Source organism: Zootoca vivipara, chromosome 3 (assembly GCF_963506605.1).
Source record: "Zootoca vivipara chromosome 3, rZooViv1.1, whole genome shotgun sequence".
Lineage (NCBI taxonomy): Eukaryota > Metazoa > Chordata > Lepidosauria > Squamata > Lacertidae > Zootoca > Zootoca vivipara.
In genome coordinates, this window is record NC_083278.1 from 53,622,462 (window position 1) to 53,644,035 (window position 21,574).

Genomic DNA, 21,574 nt, shown 5'->3' on the forward strand with positions numbered 1-21,574 from the left:
GCCCCTACTTATATAACATTTTGCAACTTCAAAGTGGTATGCAGATCTTAACTCATTAATCTCAAAATATCAGTGTGAGGAAGTTAATTAAATATTACTGTGCATATTTTAGAGATAGGGAGCCTCCAGCAAGGTCACAAAGCTATAATTCACAAAACTGCTTCAACTGGAGTACTTAAATTTGAGGTGTTGGGCAGCGAAAGAGCTCGTTCAGCTTCAACAGAGCTGAAAGATGTTTGTATTGCAATCGGCAGAGACTAGTCTATTAGGGCAAATGAGGCACTACCCAGCCAGTCTTAGTCTGCCCTCAATCAGCCTCTACCTGCTCACTTTCTTATTTATTACCTCCAGTCCAGGGAGTGGCCTTGGATTCTTCCTCCTTAAGTCTCACTGTTCCCCATGTAGGGAGGAGGGCAGGGACAAAACTAGAATTAGTTGGCTCTGCCTGTCATTGGCTCTGGCGCCACCTACTGTTGGCCTCCCAGCCTCCCACCCCACCAGTCCCAATAGCACTAGCAGCCACTGATTGTACCAGCCAAAGCAATAGGCTTTGCTTAGCAAATTGGGCTGAGGAAAAGGCAACAATCTCCTTGCAATCAATCAACTGTCACTGAATTTCTTGAAATACTTGTTTGTTTGTTTTTTAAAAAGACTCCCAGAATTGTGCTTGTTGCAGAGATCTGGGCTTCCAGAGTTTCATGGGACATAATCTCACTGGCCATGGGTAGTGAAAAAAATAACTGTGGGCCAGGCAGCACACAGAAGGTGACCTATGTGAGGTCATAACGTGCATTCCTGAACAGAAGAGAACACAGCTTCCTTTCAATGGCAAAAGATGTGTCTAAGCATATGAAAACATGCTGACAATGTTCAAATTTCCTGTCTTGCATTGCAATAAGATGGCTTTACTGAAACTAATGTCAAATTGAAGAAAAGCATGTGCGTATGGGATTATCCTAGATATTTTCAGAAATTGTTCATAAAATGGAATGCCAAATCTAATACTGCAGAAAACTAGAACTGGATCAAAGGGAGTGGGGATTTAGGCTATGCTTGCAACAACATGAAAATGTGAACAATATTGTTCAAGCTAAAATAATAGTTCAGGGCAACTCATTGCTAACAAAGGTAGAAACTGAATTCAGTCTTAAAGAGTCTTTCTCTCTATGTATATAAGGTGTTCTTTAGATCCTTCAGAACTACAAGTATCATTTGAAATACATTGTCATTCAAATACATTTTTTGAGGTACCTTCTGTGTGCTAAGTTGTGACTGAGGAACCAAACTAGTTAATTCCAAAACTATGAGTGCAATTATATGTACTAGATATGACAACAAAGGAGATTAGGATTTGCCCTAAATCCTAGGCCACCGCCAGTGTAACATTACACCAGCCAAAGAAAGATGTGGCAAGTCATGGTAACTCTCCACACAGGGACACAGGAAGCTGCCTCATACTGAGTCAGACCATTGACCCAGCTAGCTCAGTATTGCCTACCCGGACTGGCAGCACCTCTTTGGGGTTTCAGACTGGGGTCTCAGTCCTCCTTGAGGTGCTGGGGATTGAACCTGGGAATTTCTGCATGCAAAGCGGATGCACTACCCCTGAACCTCAGCCCTCCCCTACTCAATGGAGAACCACCACCTGGTGTTCTGCAACCCCCCCCCCACTAAGCCAGGAACCTCTTTGCAAAGCCAGGCTTTCCCCTATACCATTGCACACACCCCAAGATGTCTAGACCTGTTAGTATAACCGAGTATCCTCTAAAACAGTATTTTAGAAGAGCGGCTAATTGTCCATGTGTTTACTGGTGAGGCATTGCAATGAATAATAGAGAAGCCAGCAGCATAGCTGCCAAGTTATCCCTTTTTTTAAGGGATTTCCCCTTATGCTGAATAGGCTTCCTCGTGAGAAAAGGGAAAACTTGGCAGCTATGGCCAGCAGGCAGAGGGGCACCTCTGGTGCACTTTCCTCACCAGCAGCGCAAAACATAAATCAAATGTTGATAGAGCTTTAGTTTTCAGTTTCAGTTTCCACAACTGCAAAGTTCAATAGTTTCTCATTGTGCCTTTCAGCAAGATGTCAATACTGTATTACTGGGGGGCAGGGGAGAGAATTCCCAATTAACCTCTCTGAAAGCCTCTTCTGCCCTAGAGCAGCCTCCATCCCCATAGCAAACTCTAGATGGTGCTGAGCTCCAACTCCCACCAGCTGCAGCTAAAGGTTGACTGCGGTACTGGGACTTGTAGTCCAAAACAGCTGCCTGAGAGCTAGGGTTGCCAGACTCAATAGAGGACAGGACTTCTGAGCCTTTAATTGCCCTGCTCTCTTTTGAGTCTGGAAGCCTTAAAGAGAAAGCAGACCCTTTGTTTAATTTACAAGCAAAGGGTCTGTTGGTTTCCTCTTTAAGGTTTCCAGACTCAAAAGAGAGCAGGGCAATTAAAGGCACAGAAGTCCTGTCCTCTATTGAGTCTGGCAACCCCACTGAGAGCATTCATTTCCAAACTAATTGCAATGAACATTTCCTTTTTTGTTTAACACACACTGTATTTATTCCCGCTTTCCTTGTGTACTGTAACATTTGGACTGTAACATTTGCTGTTATTCACTAGAAACTTCACCAACTTTGTTAATATGGGATTAGGCCCACGGGTTTTTCATTTTAAAAAACAGATCTAGGGCAGGAGGATAACCAGGAGATTATAGGCTTGTTAGCCTAATATCGGACCCAATTTCAAAGCTAAAATCACCAAACTTATAGAATGGCATTTGCCATCCTGGTAGTCTCATAGCCATGCAGGGGGATTTTTTTTGGGGGGGAGGGAGGATCATGCTGGGGATGGGAATGGATAACCACCCTCTCCCCATGTGCTGCAGTCCCAATAACAATCCCTCTTCCCACACCTGTAATTAAGTAAAGATGAAAACCAGCTGCATGGTATACACTAAGTATACCTTGTATACTTAGATGGAGGTGTACAAAATCTCTCTCATAACAGAAGAACTTGCTGTTTATAATTTTATAAAGTTCAGAGACAAAACTGTTGTGCAATTCTTAAAGCAGATGTTTAACTTGATCAGTTGATTTTCATATTTCTGGGTGGTTAGAGAACTGCAGGTGATGATTCTGACTCCAAAACAACCAAGTTATCAGTGTCATAGCAGCACTGCTCTGGGTGAAGAGATGCAGCAGCAAATATACAGGAATTCTGAGTGGAAATATAGCCAAACAAATTGTACAAATCAGCTAGTCATCAGACTGAGTTATCACATGCAGCCAACTTACTCTTGAGGTTCAGAATAACATACCGGTAATAAGAATGTTTGCACATATAAAAGAATCAACCTTAAGAAATCAGATTCTGAATGTGTGTGTGTAGGAGTCTTGCAAACAGAAATTAAAATTATCTATCACTTTTATTCCTCCTTTTTTTTTTTTGCTATGCATGCCAAATCAACAAATCAAGTAATGTTTACAGTGCTTCAGTTCTATAATATATTGAAAGTCCTTGAGAATATCACGTAAAGACTGGCATATTCTTTGGTTTCTTAATTCCATCCAGACCTTTTCTATGCACACACAGTGCATTTGGAGGGGCTTTGGGATCTGTCTTAGAGGGGGAAAAGGAATAAATATTCCATAAGTGCATTTTTGCTATGAAACTCATCCAAGTGATTAATCAAAATGATATGCTGAGACTCCCTATTTATGGCTTCATATTTCAAGGGACAGAGTTAAATATCATGAAACAGTTGAGCATCTTGGTCACCAGACACAGAGATGACAGGCAGCTGCTTCTGAATTATATTGCAAATGCTCATGTAAAGGTCAGAGAAACCTGGTGACATTTGGAGATACAGATTTACTGGAGACTATTTCCTTTGATACAGAACTAACATGTGTCCAGATTGAAAAACCTATTTATTTTCTTATCCCACGATTTAGGGGTTTCAGAAGGTGCAGATTCAAAACACACACACACATACACTTACACTTCTCATTTGTAGAGAATATAGCATTTCTATAGATACCATGAACAGGTTGTTAGCAAAATGTATTCTTAAAATTATTGGATTTTTCCTGGAAATTATGTATCTGCAATAAAAGGGGGGGGGGGGAAACCTGTTGGTACCAACAATCCCACATGGATGTTTTGAAAAATTTGCATATGTGAAGAGCACCCACCCCACAATAAACATCTGCCTGGAAACCTCCTCCTGTCACAAGCCCTCAGTCTTCTTTGTGTACCACAAAGTCTTGGTTTAGTAGCCGTATATCCATGTAAAAGAAGAACTGTACGTTGGGTATATACAGTATACAATCACAGGGATTTATGGAGTAGAAAGATGTGAATACTGTGAAGAACCCTTTAGGTGAGATGCATCTCCTATGCACAGATACACTTTCTGGTACCTTGTCAGGTGTACCTCACTGGAGGCTGGGGAACTATTGCCAAGGATGGGCAGATTTTGACTCTACGGTGAGTGCCCTGGAGTGCGATACTTTTTCCCTGTAAGAGTTATTGGCAGATAACTAAAATGGGATAAATGAGTGAAATCCGGAACAACCGTGCTAATATTGTTGTAAGAAAGTAAGAGGAGCCTCACTGCATCAGGCCAATAGCCCATCTAGTCCAGCATCCTGTTCTCACAAAGGTCAACCAGGTGTCAGTGGGAAGCCTGCCAGCAGGAACCGAGTTCAACAGCAATCTCCCCACTTGCAAATCACAACAACTCACAGCCTCCAGCTGTGGCAGCAGAACACAGCCATTGTGACTAGTAGCCACTGGTGTCCACCAGCTTTGAGTGTGCCATTTCAAAAGATGTACCGTACTTTTGCTGCCAAAAAATTATGACGTGGTAAGAGTGATTCAAGGAATACAGATGAGAGTCGCATCATCTGCTGTCAACCGCCGCTCACCTTTTTATGATTGAACAGATAGCCTGATCCCTCCCTTACCGTTTATCACATATTACTGGAAGTTACTGAAGCAAAACCTTATTTAATAAGATGGAAGCACTATTGAAAACATGTTCTTATAGGGAAGATAAATCCATGGGAGAATTCACACCACTTTAGGTCAATTTCCAGTTATTGGTTTGGCTATGGCAGTCATATTTATTGGATATAAAGCCATTTTTTCCAGTATACAACTATCTATGCAACGATCATCACGCACAGTCAAGGGCAACTATAACACCATCTAGATCTAGATTGAACTGCACCTGTCAATCTATGATAATCATATGGTTGGACATCACATAATATTTAGCTGTGATTTGACACGTTGTAAGCAACCCCCACCCCACCCCAGTCCCATTATGTGTCACACCCCTGGCATCGCATGTATGAACCATCGTGCCTCCCTCCCTAAGCTGGGCAGAAGCTTCCTGGCCTTTGGGAGGGAGGTGCCATACTTTAATACTCTAATTGACCAGGAACATTTAGGGGATAAGCCTAAATATGTGCCTGGCCTAGAGAACCCAAGAAACACTTCCAGGCACTTCCCACTACTTCCTATATAGCTACCGTACGGTAGCATTGAGCCCATTTTCCTGCCCTCGCCCTCAGGGTCGTGTCCTTTGGTCAACACAGCAACTAATAACCTATCCAATATAGGTTATCTGAAGAAGTGTGCATGCACACGATATATAGGTTATCTGAAGAAGTGTGCATATAGAAGTGTGCATATAGGTTATCTGAATATAGGTTATCTGAAGAATAGGTTATCTGAATAGGTTATCTGAAGAAGTGTGCATATAGAAGTGTGCATATAGGTTATCTGAAGAAGTGTGCATATTATCAATATAGGTTATCTGAAGAAGTGTGCATGCACACGAAAGCTCATACCAAAATAAAAACTTAGTTGGTCTTTAAGGTGCTACTGAAGGAATTTTTTTATTTTACTTCGATCCAGACCAACACGGCTACCTACCTCTATCCAATATTGGAAGCTATTATTGACCGGCTAGCCACACATAGCTTTCAGCGGCTCCAAAATGTCTTGCCTTTAGTCGCAATCCTGCAAGGGAGCGCCCCAAAGCAACCGCCCTAAGCAACTCATGCCGCGCCACTTTGCACACAAAAGCGCAACAGGCAAGGCGCATTGGGGTGCAGAGGGCTTTCTTTTTCGGGTGCGTGTGTTCCGAGCGTAGATCGCGGAGGGTTGGCCGAGCAGGTGCCGAGAGCGTGGCATGATGCGGGGCGGCTGGTGGGGCTGGGCTCTTCTTGGGTAAACGCCCCTCCTACCCGCGCCCTTCCTTCAGCTTCCTCCTCCCGACCAACAATACCGAAGACTAGCGAGCTGGAGGAAGGGTCGTGCTGGGTAATAACAATGCGCGCGCGGGGGGCGGGGGCTGCATCGGGAGCCACTTGCCGCGGCAACAGCAGCAGCAGCAGCGACGGCTGCCGCCCAGGGAGCCTTGATTGACGTCGACCTGCTCGCGAAGCGGCGCATCGAGCGCCAGGCAGAGCCAAACAGCCGCCGAAGCCACCGGCTGGCTCGCGCCGGAGGAGCACAAAGAGGCGGCAGCTCCATCTTTCCCAGCGGCAGCGGATCGGCCCCTCCGAAGAGGAGCTCGCCGAGGATTGCCGCCCGCCTCCGCGCCCTGTCTGCGGCCAGACGGCGCCGCCATCCGGGCAGAAGGGCGAGGGCGAGGAGGAGGAGGGCAGGGAGAGGTTCGCCGGGGACCCACATGGGCATGTCCTTGGCTCGTCTGACCGCGCTCCTCGCCGCTGCTTCCCAGCGCTAGGAGCTGCCGTAGCTGATGGATGCCGGAAGGTGCCGCATTGCCTTGTGTGGCTTTGCAGCCTGCTTTGCTGGTGCGGATTACTTGGCTGTTCCGTTTTCGCCCCGGATGCCTTTCTCCTGGCGGATGGCTGTTTTGTGGCGAGGCGACTGAATCCTCTCTTGTCCTGCGAGTCTGTCTGTCCTCGCGGGGAGCGGGGCGGGTGGTGGGGAGGAAAGGACCTGGAGGATATTTTCACCGCCTGCCTGAGAAGACCTGGGAACGAACGAGAGGGACATGCGACAGTCTTGCTGGTAGTGGATGAGATCACTGTGTACGTAGGAGGGGAACTGGGGTGGGTGGGAGGGAGGGCGAATCCATCCCAAGCTTCATGGGCTAAAAGGAGTGGGGTGGGGTGCAAATAAGAACCTCGGGTTTTATTTCATTTTATTAAAAAAGGAAGCACCCTTCAGCAGACCAGTTGCATGCCCTTAGCACCCTGTCACGCACTGACTTCTAAATCCACGAGGATCTGAGTCTCTTATTTTGCGGGAGGGAGAAAGTCCCTGGTGGAAACGTTGCATTGCCACCTGATTTATTGATATAGTTCTTCTTGCTATCTCCATTGCACCAGTACCAAGGGTGAGATCACTGGTTTTCACAGAGGAGTGAGGTGGGAATATCTGAAGACAGCGGTGGGGTGGGGGCGCGGGAGAGAGATATCCAGTACTGATCGCCCCCAGCTTGGGGAAAGTCACTGTACAGCGGCTGTTTGGCCTTCTTCTCTGCCATCATGTTGCTTTAACAGTACCTGCTGATCAGGGAATCTGGTGATCAAGCCAACATGACTAGTTAACCCAAAGGACACTATTGAGTGGGAGGGAGGCAGGGAGCACCTTTCCTGTAGCTGGGCTGTAAGAATACCAGCTCCATCTACTTGGGCTGTGCCAAAGCCATTATTTCTGTCAATCAACAAGCAATTGCAGTGGAAGGATAGCAATTGGGGGTTCGGTTATATGCAAGGTATAGTTATACTGCAGCTTTGAGCTGTTAGTGGGTGTGGGAAGGGTGGGAATTTGAGGGCGAGGAAGAAAAGCAGCAGCTGAGTGGAGTCACTGTGAACGGGCCACCGGGAGATGGAAAGGGGAAACAGGAGCTGAGCGGGTTGTGCACACTGGACGACATCAGGGTATTTGCTTTGGAGAGATTCATGCTGTGAGGCAAAGGAGCACCCAACTTGTCGGTTCTGGAAAGGGAAATAAGGAACTCCCCTCTCTTTTTCTGGAAAGAAGAAGAACAGACTTTGTGGCATTAGGGGCTGCCTCCCTTTTTACTTCAGAGGAGTATTGGACGGAGTGGCACAATGACTCATTTGCAGGCAGGCCTGTCCCCAAAGACGCTGGAGAAAGCCCGGCTGGAACTGAATGAAAACCCGGACACCCTGCACCAGGACATCCAGGAGGTGCGGGACATGGTGATCACCCGGCCAGACATTGGCTTTCTCCGCACGGACGACGCCTTCATTCTCCGCTTCCTCCGGGCCAGGAAGTTCCAGCATTTCGAGGCGTTCCGCTTGTTGGCCCAGTACTTTGAGTACCGCCAGCAGAACCTCGATATGTTCAAGAGCTTCAAAGCCACGGACCCAGGCATCAAGCAGGCACTCAAGGATGGCTTCCCAGGAGGACTGGCTAACCTTGATCACTACGGCAGGAAGATCCTGGTTCTGTTTGCTGCCAACTGGGACCAAAGCAGGTAAACATAAGAGTTTTGGTTGTGGGTATCTGGGGTCAGATGAGACACTTGCCTGAATTTACCATCGTGCTGCAGTCCAGAAATGTCACCTCATCATAGCAAACTGAAATCCCGTTTGGCCCCCGTGATGAAATGGTGTTAATATTCCTTTCCCAGCCAGAAGAATGCTGGGTGTAAGGCGTCTTGTTTTGTCCTTAGTTCTCCGTGTGGCAAATTGCAATTTTGATGATCTGATCCAGATGTCCTGTCATAGTGGGGTGGTTTGATAGATGTCCTTCAAATTCTTTCCAAATGCAGAGCTCAGAGATAGGGAGAATCAACCTTCTTAGGTTCACATTTGCATTGGGCCAGGTTGGGCCATAAAATGTAGGAGAAGGGAATGATGAATGGAAACTTGTTCTTTTATCTTGGAGCCTTCACTTGGAGGGCTGTTGGCTAAGCCATTTTAGAGGTCCTGCTCAGTAGGGGAAGAGGGATGCTCTTGATATACCACCTTTAATATCTTTCTGTGACAAGAGCTGTGATGCCTGTAAAGGAGCAAAAGTGTTGGCCGTTTGTCCTGACACTGACAGATATTTATCCAATGCAGTTTTGCCTGCTTCTGTGAAATAAGCAGTCAGCTGGGATGACGTTCAGTAGTGCTCATTTGCATGTCACTGTTGTCCACTCTTTCCAATGTTTCCCAGCTGTTTCCCAGCTCTCAAAAGCAGCTGAGGATGTAGTGTTTGTCCTTCACACTTTGAGGACTTGAGAGGGACTTTGCCATTGTGGGCAACAAATTTTGCACAGAGGGGTCTTTGCCCATCAAATACGACAGCTGGATCTTAAATTTTGGTATGATAATATTTCTTACACCATTTTAATATCCCTAATCCTAATCCTGGCTGTGACATATAAAAGTGCCTCTAGGGCTAAATATTTGTCGTCATTTCACAGGAAAGGACACATCTCTTCTTCCTAATCTGTTTTAACCCAAATGCTCAAAGGGTGGGCACATAGAGGTGCTGTGGGCTGCCCAACATCACAACATTGTTAGAACAGCCTTCCCCAACCCAGTGCCTTTCAAATGTAGTTGGACTACAATTCCCATTGTCCTTTGCTGTTTGGCCTTACTGGCCAGTGCTGATGGGAGTTGTAGTCCAGTAATATTTGGAGGGCACCAGATTGGGGCAGGTGAAGTAAGTGAAGACAGCTTCTTCAAGTCTCTTGGAGTGAGGACTTTTAATGTCATCCTGTTACTTATGAGGGATATATTTATTTATTTATTACATATTTTATTGAAGGAGCTCAAGGCTTCTCTCCCTCTTCTATCTTCACAACAGCCTTTTGCATTAGATAAGTCTGAAAGATAGTTGTCACCCAATGAGCTTCACTGCAGGAGTGGGGATTTCAAGTCCTGGCCCATCAACATTCAACCCATAATTACTCAGAATTTGCCCCAGTTCGGAGGTAATTTTTATAGCGTTTCCTTCTGGTCATCTCCCATGTTGTAGCAGCAAAACCTGAACTTCTGCATCAGCATGGGTTGCCCAGAAGATAGCGATACTTCCTAAGACAACATTCCACTTCTCTTGGTGTCTGCATGGAAATTACCCATTGTGATATATAATTTCAGGTGATACCAATGAAATGTGGGAGCCAATCATAGTGGGGCAGAAAATTGGAACTCTGACTTGTTAATTCTACCAGTTTGGTTCAGTGGAAGATGATGGAATTCGGCTGAGATAAGTGCTGCACACATGCTGATTAAGCACTCTGTCACAATGCGACTGAGCCCACAAGGACTTGATCCAACCCTCTTGCAGGTACCTTGGAAAAGCAAGGACTTTATCTCAGAGGCAAACTCCATGACTCCTGCCAGTAAATCTATTTATCCTAAAATTTATCAGATGCCTTTCCAGGCAATGCACATCAGTTGCTTAAAATGTAGTGAAATGCAAATGCAAAAGCAGAGTAGTCCTAAAAATATATTGAGGCAGGAAATTTAATATTCATCCCCAAAGAAATGCCTTTATTCTCATAAAATCCTGCAAGGCTCCATCAAGTCTCCAGAGCATGCAGACTTCCTGGCTCAGGCTGGTCCCAGTTTCCTTTGTCTGGTGTGTGTGAGCACAGGCAAGGGACCAGCCTGGTTTACACCACTGGAATCTCTGATGTGCTGGAGATGGATATGCTTCAGGCCAGTGATGGAGAATCTGTGACCCTCTAAATGTTGCTGTACTAAACTCCCATTATCCCCGACAAGTGGCCATGCTGTTTTGGGTTGATGGACACTGGAGTCAAACAATATCTGTAGGGTCACAGGTTTCCGACTCCTCCTCTACAGTTAAAAAGGTATTGGCTATATCAGGTATGGCAAAGGCCTTTGCCCAAGGTTTTGGAGGGCAGGAATTACTAGGCACAAACAACCATGGATTAGATGTTCTGTGCTGTGATTGTTCTCATTTGCACATTCTCTCATATATATACTGAATGGATGGAGAAGGGAACAGAATTAGTGTTTGGCTCCATCTTCAACAGGAACAGTAAAACAACAAAATAGGCCTTATTATGGCATAGGTTTTCATTGACAACAGCTGTATTAATCAGATGCAGGAATTGAACTGAGACGGTAGGAGGCATGAGGTGAAGTGTAGTAGAAAATAAATCATACTAACCTAGTTCTGAATTTTCATTCAAACCCTTACATTTATCAAGCTAATACATGTAATACAAATTATTACAAGCTAATACATGTAATACATAGAGCAGAGTGAACAATACAATCTTGGCGAAATGACAACAGAAACCGAAATACAAGGAAGCCACATTTGCTTATAAGCACTTACACTTTTTTTTGGGGGGGGGAGGCAGTTACACCCAGGAGTTGATGTTAAACACTGCCACCATCATAAGGTGATTGGTGGGTTGTTGTTGTTTAATTAAAAAGGTAAAGATGACATCATTAGGATGCTGGATTTTGTAGTGTCAATTTTGAGCTTTTCCTGCAATTGCACATAACCATGAAATAGGCACAGCCCTGGTTAAAACCCGCTGAAGCATAATTCGTAAATTAAGCCTTTCCAAAAGTCAGTAGTTTATCATTTACGCTGGTACAACCCCATGCTGTATCAGTGTGAAAATAACAATAGCACAATCCTATATATCTTTGCTCAGAAGGAAGCCCCTTTTGTGCATGTTGGGGATTACTCTCAGGTAAGTGTGCATAAGATTGCAGCCTCAGTATGTGCATTTACTTTTAAGTATGTTTTGAGAGTTGGCAACAGTAAGAGTTAATTTTGCTTATAGCACACAAGTGCTACAACCACTTTACAGATGCGTAATTTTGTCTCTTTTCTTAAGGCATACAACATTTTAGAAATGGGATAAACAGTAGTTTTCTAACAGCATGCATAAATAGGGGGCATTAAACACAGTTAAATTAATCATGACTCTCAGATTATCTTTAGAAATTAGTTACACACCACTGAGTACATAAATGTGACCCACGAGACACTATAAGAAAACTAAGTTTCAGTGAAGGCAGCTGGATATAAAACAGAATTTAATTTACTGGCATGCTAATACAATTTTTCTCTATGTTACTGAAAGGCAATAGTTCCTAATTTACCTTTTCAGCTCTTGACATCCTTTACTATTTCTTTGAGAAAACTTGAAGATGAAGAAGGAAGAGGTTACTCTTACTTAAATTGTGTCTAATTTTGTCTTACAGACACCCTACAGTGGCCTTTGGGAAATTACACATAACTTCATATGTGGCAACATACATACTACTTACTTTTAATCACTTGATAAGTCATTGAAATGGGTTGGGTAAATATTTTATAGGCACTCCCAAAGTTGGCAAGTTTGAATTAGCTCTGAAACAAACTCTGGGGCTGGGGGATCCTGAAGCATATTCTCCAAACTCAGTTTGTACACAGAAATTTGAATGCACGTTGACCCAGTCCTCCCCCCTCCACACACAATCCTCTCATGGATAGTTTTTGATGTGGTGTTAGTTGTAAAAGCACTCCATTTCCTTCAAAGAGACTAACAGGGTTTCAAATTTAAGTGTCTCTCGGAATTGAGCACTTGGGAATTTTTCAGAATTCAAACTCTGGAATGTTGGCAAATTTCAAATTTGAGCAGAACTTCTTTTCAGCTCTACTTCAAATGTAACGTTTCAGTCCTTAAGGTCTATTTCAGAATGGAGCATGTGTTGTGTTTCATCACTCAAGAGAATACGTTAACGTAATCTGTCACGAGCCTGTGATGGAACTTCAAGTTTACATTCATCCGCCTTACTGTGCTGTCAACATAAATAACGATAAGGATGAGGTGAAATGTTGGATATTGCAAGTCCAGGGTGAATTTATGCAAATAGTTCCTTGCTGTGGGAAGACTTCAATGCAGATGTCTTTCATCATAATTTGCTTGGTACTGCCGCTTTGAAAACGAAAGCTTACAATTTGTGATTCCTACAATGTATCATGGGGCTAATGGTTCGGATGTCTTAGCCAAGTCTGGAATCAAGACCTGGTATCCTAACACCAGTTGCTGGGCTTGTCAGCTGCCATTTACACTTCCCAGGACATTCTGGACTAACATTATGTTGGGCACTTTGGAGCATTGCTAGAAATTTAAATGCCAGCTCTCAACCACCCTTGGAGTGCGACTGCCCATCCATTTTTAGTTCGAAAGCACGTCAAAAATGCAAGTAGATAAATAGGAACCGCTACAGCGGGAAGGTAAACAGCGTTTCCATGTGCTGCTCTGGTTTGCCAGAAGCGGCTTTGTCATGCTGGCCACATTACCTGGAAGCTATACGCTGGCTCCCTCGGCCAATAATGCGAGATGAGCGCGCAACCCCAGAGTCGGTCACGACTGGACCTAATGGTCAGGGGTCCCTTTACCCTTTACCTTTAAGGGATCCAGCAACATGAAAAGGGAGACACAGAGGGCATTTTGCTCATGCCTCTTCAAACCTAGCTTTGGCCCTGGTTTATCACGGTTTTTTGAAAAAAAAAATAAGAAAATTGCTGCCCTAAATTGTGTCCTCTAGTGGATATTATGTTCATCAGTGGTTTTGCAAAATGAAGCTTCCTTATCTCAATGCTATGTAAGGCAAGGAGAAGGCCACTTAAGGAAACCAAGGTATCCCACAGAGATTGCATATTGACTGCTATTTTTAAGTACTTTTAATGGGTCTTTCTGGATGAACAGGTTCTTTAAATGCTCGGTTCTTTTTAAAGTTAACGGCTGCAAACCTGAAAACAGTTACGCTTCGAAAATCCAATTGACTTCCATGAGCTTTAAGCAACTCAACAGGGAGCCGGACTGCAGCCAGTATTGCTACTCTCTCTTGCTAGCTAGCTAATGAAAATTCCGCAGGAGGTAAATCATGGAGAGGCATAGAGAAACATACTGAAGGAACATAGCTCAGTGGTAGCGCATATACTTTGCATGCAAAGAATTCCAGATTCAATCCCTGGCATCTCCAAGTAGTTTGGGAAATATTCCACCCCCAAATCCTTGAGAGCCACTGCCAGTCAGTACGGGCGAGAAAGGGATGGGAAACCTGTGTCCCTCTGGATATTGTTTGCACCATCCCTGATAGTTGGCCAGCTGGCTGTGGATGATGGGAGCGAAGTCCAATTGCATCTGGGGGGCCCTAGGTTTCCAGACCCCTGAACCTAGTACTAAGCTAGGCCAATGGTCTGACTAGGTGTAAACACCTTCAGAAATGTGGATGAGGCTCAGTGAGCCTTAACAAAGTGCTGGGCTTCAAACTCTCCCCTCTCTCCCGCCTCTGCCTCCTCTGAAACTGGAGGAAGGATTTATGCCAGGGTCCCCAAACTAAGGCCCGGGGGCCGGATGCGGCCCAATCACCTTCTTCATCTGGCCCATGGACAGTCTGGGAATCAGCGTGTTTTTACATGAGTAGAATGTGTCCTTTTATTTAAAATGCATCTCTGGGTTATTTGTGGGGCCTGCCTAGTGTTTTTACATGAGTAGAATGTGTCCTTTTAAAATGCATCTCTGGGTTATTTGTGGGGCCTGCCTAGTGTTTTTACATGAGGAGAATGTGCCCTTTTATTTAAAATGCATCTCTGGGTTATTTGTGGGGCATAGGAATTCATTCATAATTTTTTTCAAAATATAGTCCGGCCCCCCACAAAGTCTGAGGGACAGTGGACCGGCCCCCTGCTGAAAAAGTTTGCTGACCCCTGATTTATGCTAAGTTTAGTTTCATATTTAAAAATTCTTGCCTTGGTGTTATGTACAAACCAGGAATCCTATTTTAAAATACAGTATATTCTAGCCAGTTTATAAGAAGCCAACTTCAAAGCTTGGGCTATTATTAAACTAGGCAAAGATTGTTGCAAACCAAGTAACACTAAGATCTGAAATTATAAACTAAGAAGGGGGTTGGGAGTGTGCAAACCTGGCACTTCACTTGGACTCAGCCACATAGCTTCATGTTTCATACAAATGCTGCTGTGTCGCAGTGTCACCCCAATCTTAAAGGTTTGTGTATTTATCTGATCACATATAGTGAAACTGTGATTACCATACTTTATCATGTGCAAACTGGATACTTTGACAGCAGATTGCAAGTAATACATTTTCTTTTAGCATCGGAATATTGTTAGCTAGCTTAATACGATCTTGTCTTTGTTGGCAGGTACACACTGGTGGATATTTTGCGTGCCATACTTCTTTCCTTGGAAGCCATGATTGAGGATCCTGAACTTCAAGTAAATGGATTTGTTTTGATTATAGACTGGAGCAACTTCACTTTCAAACAGGCTTCTAAACTGACACCAAGTATGCTTCGATTAGCCATAGAAGGCCTTCAGGTAAAAAACTTTTTAAAAGCATTACTCATATATCTCCTAATCTTCCCTCCTCCTCACCCCCAACCCCCCCCAGTTGGTGTGCTTCCATGCTAAAAACAGAACAAGAAGAATATAAATTCAAACAATCCAGTACAGTGGTGCCTCGACTTACGAATTTATTCCATTCCGAAGGCACCTTCGTAGGTTGAAAAATTCGTAAGTTGAAAAGCGCCATTGGAAACGCGATTTCCCATAGGAATGCACTGGAAATGGAAAAATTTATAAGTCGAAGCAACCCCACCTAAAAATCCGTAAGTCGAAAAAACCCTATCTAAAACCGCCGCGGTTTCCGTTCGGATGTCGAGAAATTCGTAAGCGTGCGGCCATTTGCCCCACTCGTAAGTCGAAAAATTTGGTTGTTGAGTCGTTCGTAAGTTGAGGTACCACTGTAATTGAAATTTTAGGATCTATATTCATTTCTCTCAATTTGTGACCTAACTGAAGAAGAATCAAGTGGTTGTTTATTTTATGGCTGAGAAACCGAGTCTCATATTTGATGGTTGCCTCAAATCAATCAGCTCTAAATTATTATTGAGGGAAGAGAAATAACAAAAACTTCCAAAGGAGGCAGAGTTGGATTACTGATTTTTAAAATATATATATATATTTAATTTTCCATTTTTAACATTGATACAACATCTTATTTTCATTTGCAAATTTTTAGCTCCATAGAGCCCTTCATTTCCAGCAATTTTTATTTCTCATTCTATACATTTTAGCTAATTTAGTTGGGGTTAAAAACCATCTGTACATCATTTTCATTATATTTTCTTTCAACACCGTACATGCCGTAAATTTAATTCCTTCATTCGATAACTTTAACCACGATTCAAATGGAATGTTATGCCCAGACTCTTTCGCCCAGAGTTGGATTACTGGTGGATGTTGTGCGTTGCCCAGTCAAAGCAAATTCCTCTTCAATAGTGGTATTAATTTTGGGATAACCAAATGTGGAGTGTAAGTTCATTCCGTTTGCTGCGTATGCTTCACTCAAGTGAGTTATTTGGAGCTTTCTCTCTGTGTTGTATCTGTCTCATCTTTGCCTGGGGCACCTACGAGTCTGGATTGCAGCAGTTGACCTCTTGTGGGTGGGGAAGAACATCTAAATGGTTCTGTCTTGTGGCAGCAAGGTGGAGTAGATGGCATTTTGGCCTCTTCCTTCTGTAACTCATTTCCCCCCACTGATATCTTTTCTAAAACACAGAATAAGTTGGTTGTGCTAGTTGCTATGTATCACAAACCTATAATGTAATAGATGTGCTTCATTAGGTTTCTGGTGTGTTGTGAGGAGAGAGACTGAACAAATAACTGGATATCCATGCTTGTACGAATGATTGAAGAATTAATTTTACAATAGCCACTGCTTCGGCCACCTCAGGCCTATGGAGATGCATTTCTGAGATACTGAAGGAGTTACTTTCAGTATGCGAAATGTCATTCCTATGCAAGTTTCCCACTTCGACTGTTTCCAAGCATCGCTCAGCACATGAGTTGGGTGTGTGTGTGTTGCACAGCCCTGCCAGCTGCCACCATTGCCTTGAGTAATGCACAGTGGCCTTGTTTCATGTGGTGAATAAATGCTTCACAGCATTTATTTGGGAGGTAGGAAATTTGCTACTGGGACATTGACCACTGTGGTGAAAGTAATGTCTAGATTGGCTAAAATATTGTCCTCAGGATAGAGTTCTGAGGTAGCCTCAGTAGTTCACTAACCACATGGAGAGCTTATCATTTGTAGTTTCAGGCTATACAGTATACTTGCTGTCACCACACACCCAGTTCTCTCAATTTTCTACCATGTTTAGGAGTGTGGTGATTCTTAGCCTGAGGGCAACAGAAAATGAGTTCATTAGTGTGGCTAGAGGCACTACAGCACAATATTTTCAGAGGCCACTATGCAGTAAATGGTTGTGTGATTCAACCCTGTATCTTGAGAGTTTGCTGATACCTTAATGCTTAATGGAGGTTGCTGTGAGCTTTTCCTTAGCCATTAACCGCATACTTGATTAAAGTTATCTATAGGTTAAAGTGCTTCTCTTGCAGTTAAATCATTGAATCATGGTGCATAAGTGCTTTACGTTGTATTTAATAAATGCAAAACTATTTTCATTAAAGCAAATGTTTATCTAAGAGAGAACTGAATTTTTATATCCAAATATTGAGGTTTTTGCCTCACTTCTTACTGCAGTTGGTTCTGCTTTTACTCGAGGAAATGCTTTCATTCCCTTACACTTCAACCTCTGAAATGTTTTTATGACTCCTATAAAGCAAATGAGCAACCATCTCTGTGAGCTTTTATGCGCTTTGATATTGCAGTCAATTTTAGTAGGGTCTGCCAGAATTTTCATCGTTCTTCTGTAGAGTTATGATCTAAGGCCACTTTCCCATGTCAATTCTACACCCAATATACATCAGGCTAATGAAATGGATTCGCATGTCCCTGGACTTGACACGAGACTGTTAGATAAATGCCAGGTTGGTTGAGGAAATGCACATTTCTTTGGGGCTGGGGCAAAAAGGACTCATTTCTCACCCTCATCCCTGAGTGCAGAAAGTTACTTTCCATTTCTGGAAACTTTAGGCCCACTTATTTGTTCTTCTGGGCACCACTTTCCTGCTTCTGTGTCCACTCTAGCCCTGTGTAGCTTCTGTATAGAAGAACATAGGAGCAGGGCTGCACTCAGAAGCCCTGCCTCTTATATGATGGAAGCTGAGAAGCCAGTCTGTTGGCATCCACACATACAGAGTGGATGTCTACAGGGAAGGTGCCCCCCCATGCATACAGCTGGAGGTACAAACATCTACAGATGTTCTCACTGTTTTCACAGATGCTGTGCAAACAGAACACATGATATTAGGAGGCAGATACTACTAGGCCTGCTCCTGCTCCCGTGTCACTGCATGAGTGAGCTAGAATGCCTGAAGGGGGCTACGGTAATTTTGCCCTGTTTGCCCACCTGGTTGTTTAATCTGATTGGTGGTGGTAAGCCATGTGATGTCCCCATAGTATTCTGACATGATGATGCCACAGACACATTGAAACAAAATCACCCAAGCCCATAAGTTGAAATGACATTGTGGGAAAATCAGAAAGGAAACAGTGTTCAGGAAACAACCGGAAGAACAAAAGGAACAGCACGGAAACAATGGAAATGTTCAGTTGGAAAGTCAATCTGCCTCTTATGTATGTTGTTTTCCTCTTTCGTTCCACGCGAGCTGTGGTTACTCTTCCTTTGAAAATGCGCACCCTTGGAGTGTATAAAGACATCTCACAGGTTTTTCAAACAAAAACTAACTTAAGGAGGTAGACTTACTGACAGAGCAATCCCATTACATGTCTACTCAGAAGAAGGTAGTCCCATTGTGTTTACTGTGGCTTGCTCCCAGATAAATGGCTATAGGATTGCAGCCTTCAGTGCCCTTCTCCTGACACCTCATGTGGATTTGTTTTGGGGCATTATACTTCCTTGAGACACATTGGAATTTGGCTTGTGGACAGTTGTTCTACAAATCATCCCTTTGTTTATGTTCCTATTTATCAATGTTAAAGCATTCTTGTACACTGCAATATTAATTCAGCAGCACCCACCAAAGCATTTTAAGGAGCCATTCAGGACTCATGATGACTGCCCTGAATGGGCTAAAGTGTTGTGTTGGGAGGCCGCTTGCTGAATCTGAATGAAAACCTTCAGGTGACAGTCAGGAAAAAAGAGCATTTATAAACTGGTTCCTTTCCTTTTCTTGCCATGTGACGTGCACATCAGAAACTGGTCCATCTGAGTTACAGAGCAGGTTAGAAAAGTACAGATGGGAGATACTGAAAAAGGAGCGTAACCAATAAGTACAAGACTTGCTGTCTCGATAAACAGCTACACTATTTAATCAGTGGAATTGTATTTGCTTTGGCTTACAAGACTTTGCCGAGATCACACGGCAGCTGAGGAAGAAAAAAAACTAGCACTCTAGTAAATTAATTGCTTTTATAGGAAAAGAAAAAAGACACAGAGATGGGTGGTTACCTCAGGATTACAGGAGAGAGAAATTTGGATGGGCGACTCCAGCAGACTAGCACAGGCTGTTTAATGCCAAGTGCACCTGTATACCAAATCAGCCTGCTTAAAGGTAGCCAATATTTTGTACTCCAGATGTTGCACTACAACTCCCATTATCTCTGATTGTTGTCCATACTGGCTGGGGCTCATGGGATTTGGAGTCCATCTGGAGTCCATCTGGAGTTCTAACCCCACTAACCTGGAAGTGAGGTCCGTTGAGGACTTCTGATTGTGCACGATGAGGATTGCACTGTTATTAAAAAAATTAATAATGGTTGGAATGCATGCTGGGTGATTCTTTGGTGACCTTTCTCCCTGCAAGGTACAGAAGCACCTTGGTTGTGTGTAAGAGGTAAGGGATAAATACATGGAAGTGTGTCCTCCAGGGTGCCCTTTTGTCTTGTCTCACTTTCTGGACCCACATGCATGATTTCCCTCTGGATGTCATTAGGCAGCATATGGTCCACCTCTACCTGATTACGTTGTATGGGTGACATTTGAATTCCAGAAACATTTCAGGAGTTGAAAAATAATTTCATACAATTGAGCAGGCCACAATGAAGCCAGATAGATCTGATGTTAGCAGTTCCACATTGTCGCAGTGGTCGTTACACAGGATTGGGCTCCCAAGTCCCCTCTTGCCCAGCTCCTCTGACTTTCAGGGGTTGGTGAAAGAGGTCTTCTTGTCTATACAGTGCTACTTTGGTTTACAAATGCTTCAGGTTACAAACGCTTCGGGTTACAAACTCCGCTAACCCAGAAGTAGTTACCTCGGGTTGAGAACTTTGCCCCAGGATGAGAACAGAAATCGCGCGCCAGCAGTATGCCGGCAGCAGGAGGCCCCATTAGCAAAAGCGCGCCTCAGGTTAAGAATGGTTTCGGGTTAAGAATGGACCTCTGGAATGAATTAAGTATGTAACCCGAGGTACCACTGTATTATTAATGCACCCAACGGCTAACAAGCCTAGTGTTTAAAAATCTGTCCCTGTTTCCTTTCCCCTTTTTATGTTATTACATGTAATTGGCCTTCACACATCGCTGAGCATTTCCAAGGAAGTCTGCTAATTAATTAAAGCAAAAATTACTTAATAGGGATCCTTTTAAGAACATACAGCTCTTCCTTGCTTGAAAATATTGTGATGTTAATTAACACTTCCATAATTTCTCACGCACGGGAGAAGCTCTGTGTGTCATGGAGCTTCCTATTGTCAGTATAACTGAGTGAAGAACAGGGGCTTACATCATGATCCCTGTTCTCCCCCTGCCCCACACTTCCAACGCCCTAGCTACTGGGAATACTAGAATTTTCTTCCAGTTCTCAGGAACCTTTTTCAGCCCAAGGGCCACATTCCCTTCCATGCAACCTTCCAGGGGCCACATGCCAGTGGTGGGCAGGACCAGGGGCAAAAGTGGGCAGGGCAACAAATGTGACTGTGATCTTCGTTTCTTCACACATTTGAACCAGGCAAGCAAGAAGCGTTCCAGCTGCACAAAACTGGGCACTCAAAGAGGATACAAAAGCATAGCTAGTAAGGGGTGTGGCATGGGAACAAGGGTGTGGCCTGGAGAGAATCCCAAGGGCCAGATAGAGAGGCTTGGAGGGCCACATTTGGCCCCTGGGCCTGAAGTTCCCCATCACCCCTGATCTGCTTCCACATTCCCCTTTCCTGCACACAAGCATAATAAGGTATCCCCACTTCTCTCTCTCAGTTCTGAGTGCTTGGCACTTTCCGCAGGGCCAGTATTTAGTAGTTATATTCCCAGGGACTGATGGGTCATTTGAGAATGGTCCAGCACCATACTGGTTCCCAGGAACTTCTGTGCATCTTGATGAGATTCATTTATACTTCCCCCTCACCCCTGACCCCTGCTTTCCCGCCATTATGTTGTCCAGATAAGTTTGATATTTGAAAGCCTCCTTAGAGAACGGCATTCAGCATGACGCTTCGGTTCAAGGATGGCTGGGGCAAGGGGGCAGCCAGGCCTGTTCTGTGCTTTCTCTTTCTCCTTCGACTGGTTTTGCAGAGCTCACTGGCTTGTTGCTCACATTATGTCACAGAATCAAAGGCTAGAGATGAACTAGCAGATCAACACACTGGAAGGTAGCAGTGTGGTAAAAGGTGTTTGTGTGTGAGAGATCTATCATCTATATCTACCTA

At 44.0% G+C, this 21,574-nt stretch overlaps 1 protein-coding gene across 1 annotated transcript in view; it reads left to right on the forward strand.

Moving 5' to 3' along the window:
• Nucleotides 1-7,818: 7,818 nt before the first annotated feature.
• CLVS2 (clavesin 2) overlaps nt 7,819-21,574 on the forward strand; it is a 35,312-nt gene continuing 21,556 nt past the window's right edge. The window contains exons 1-2 of the mRNA XM_035110688.2: nt 7,819-8,482; nt 15,150-15,324. Of these exons, the coding sequence (XP_034966579.1) occupies nt 8,094-8,482; nt 15,150-15,324 (564 nt within the window). The 5' untranslated portion in view covers nt 7,819-8,093. The remainder of the gene's footprint in view (nt 8,483-15,149; nt 15,325-21,574) is intronic.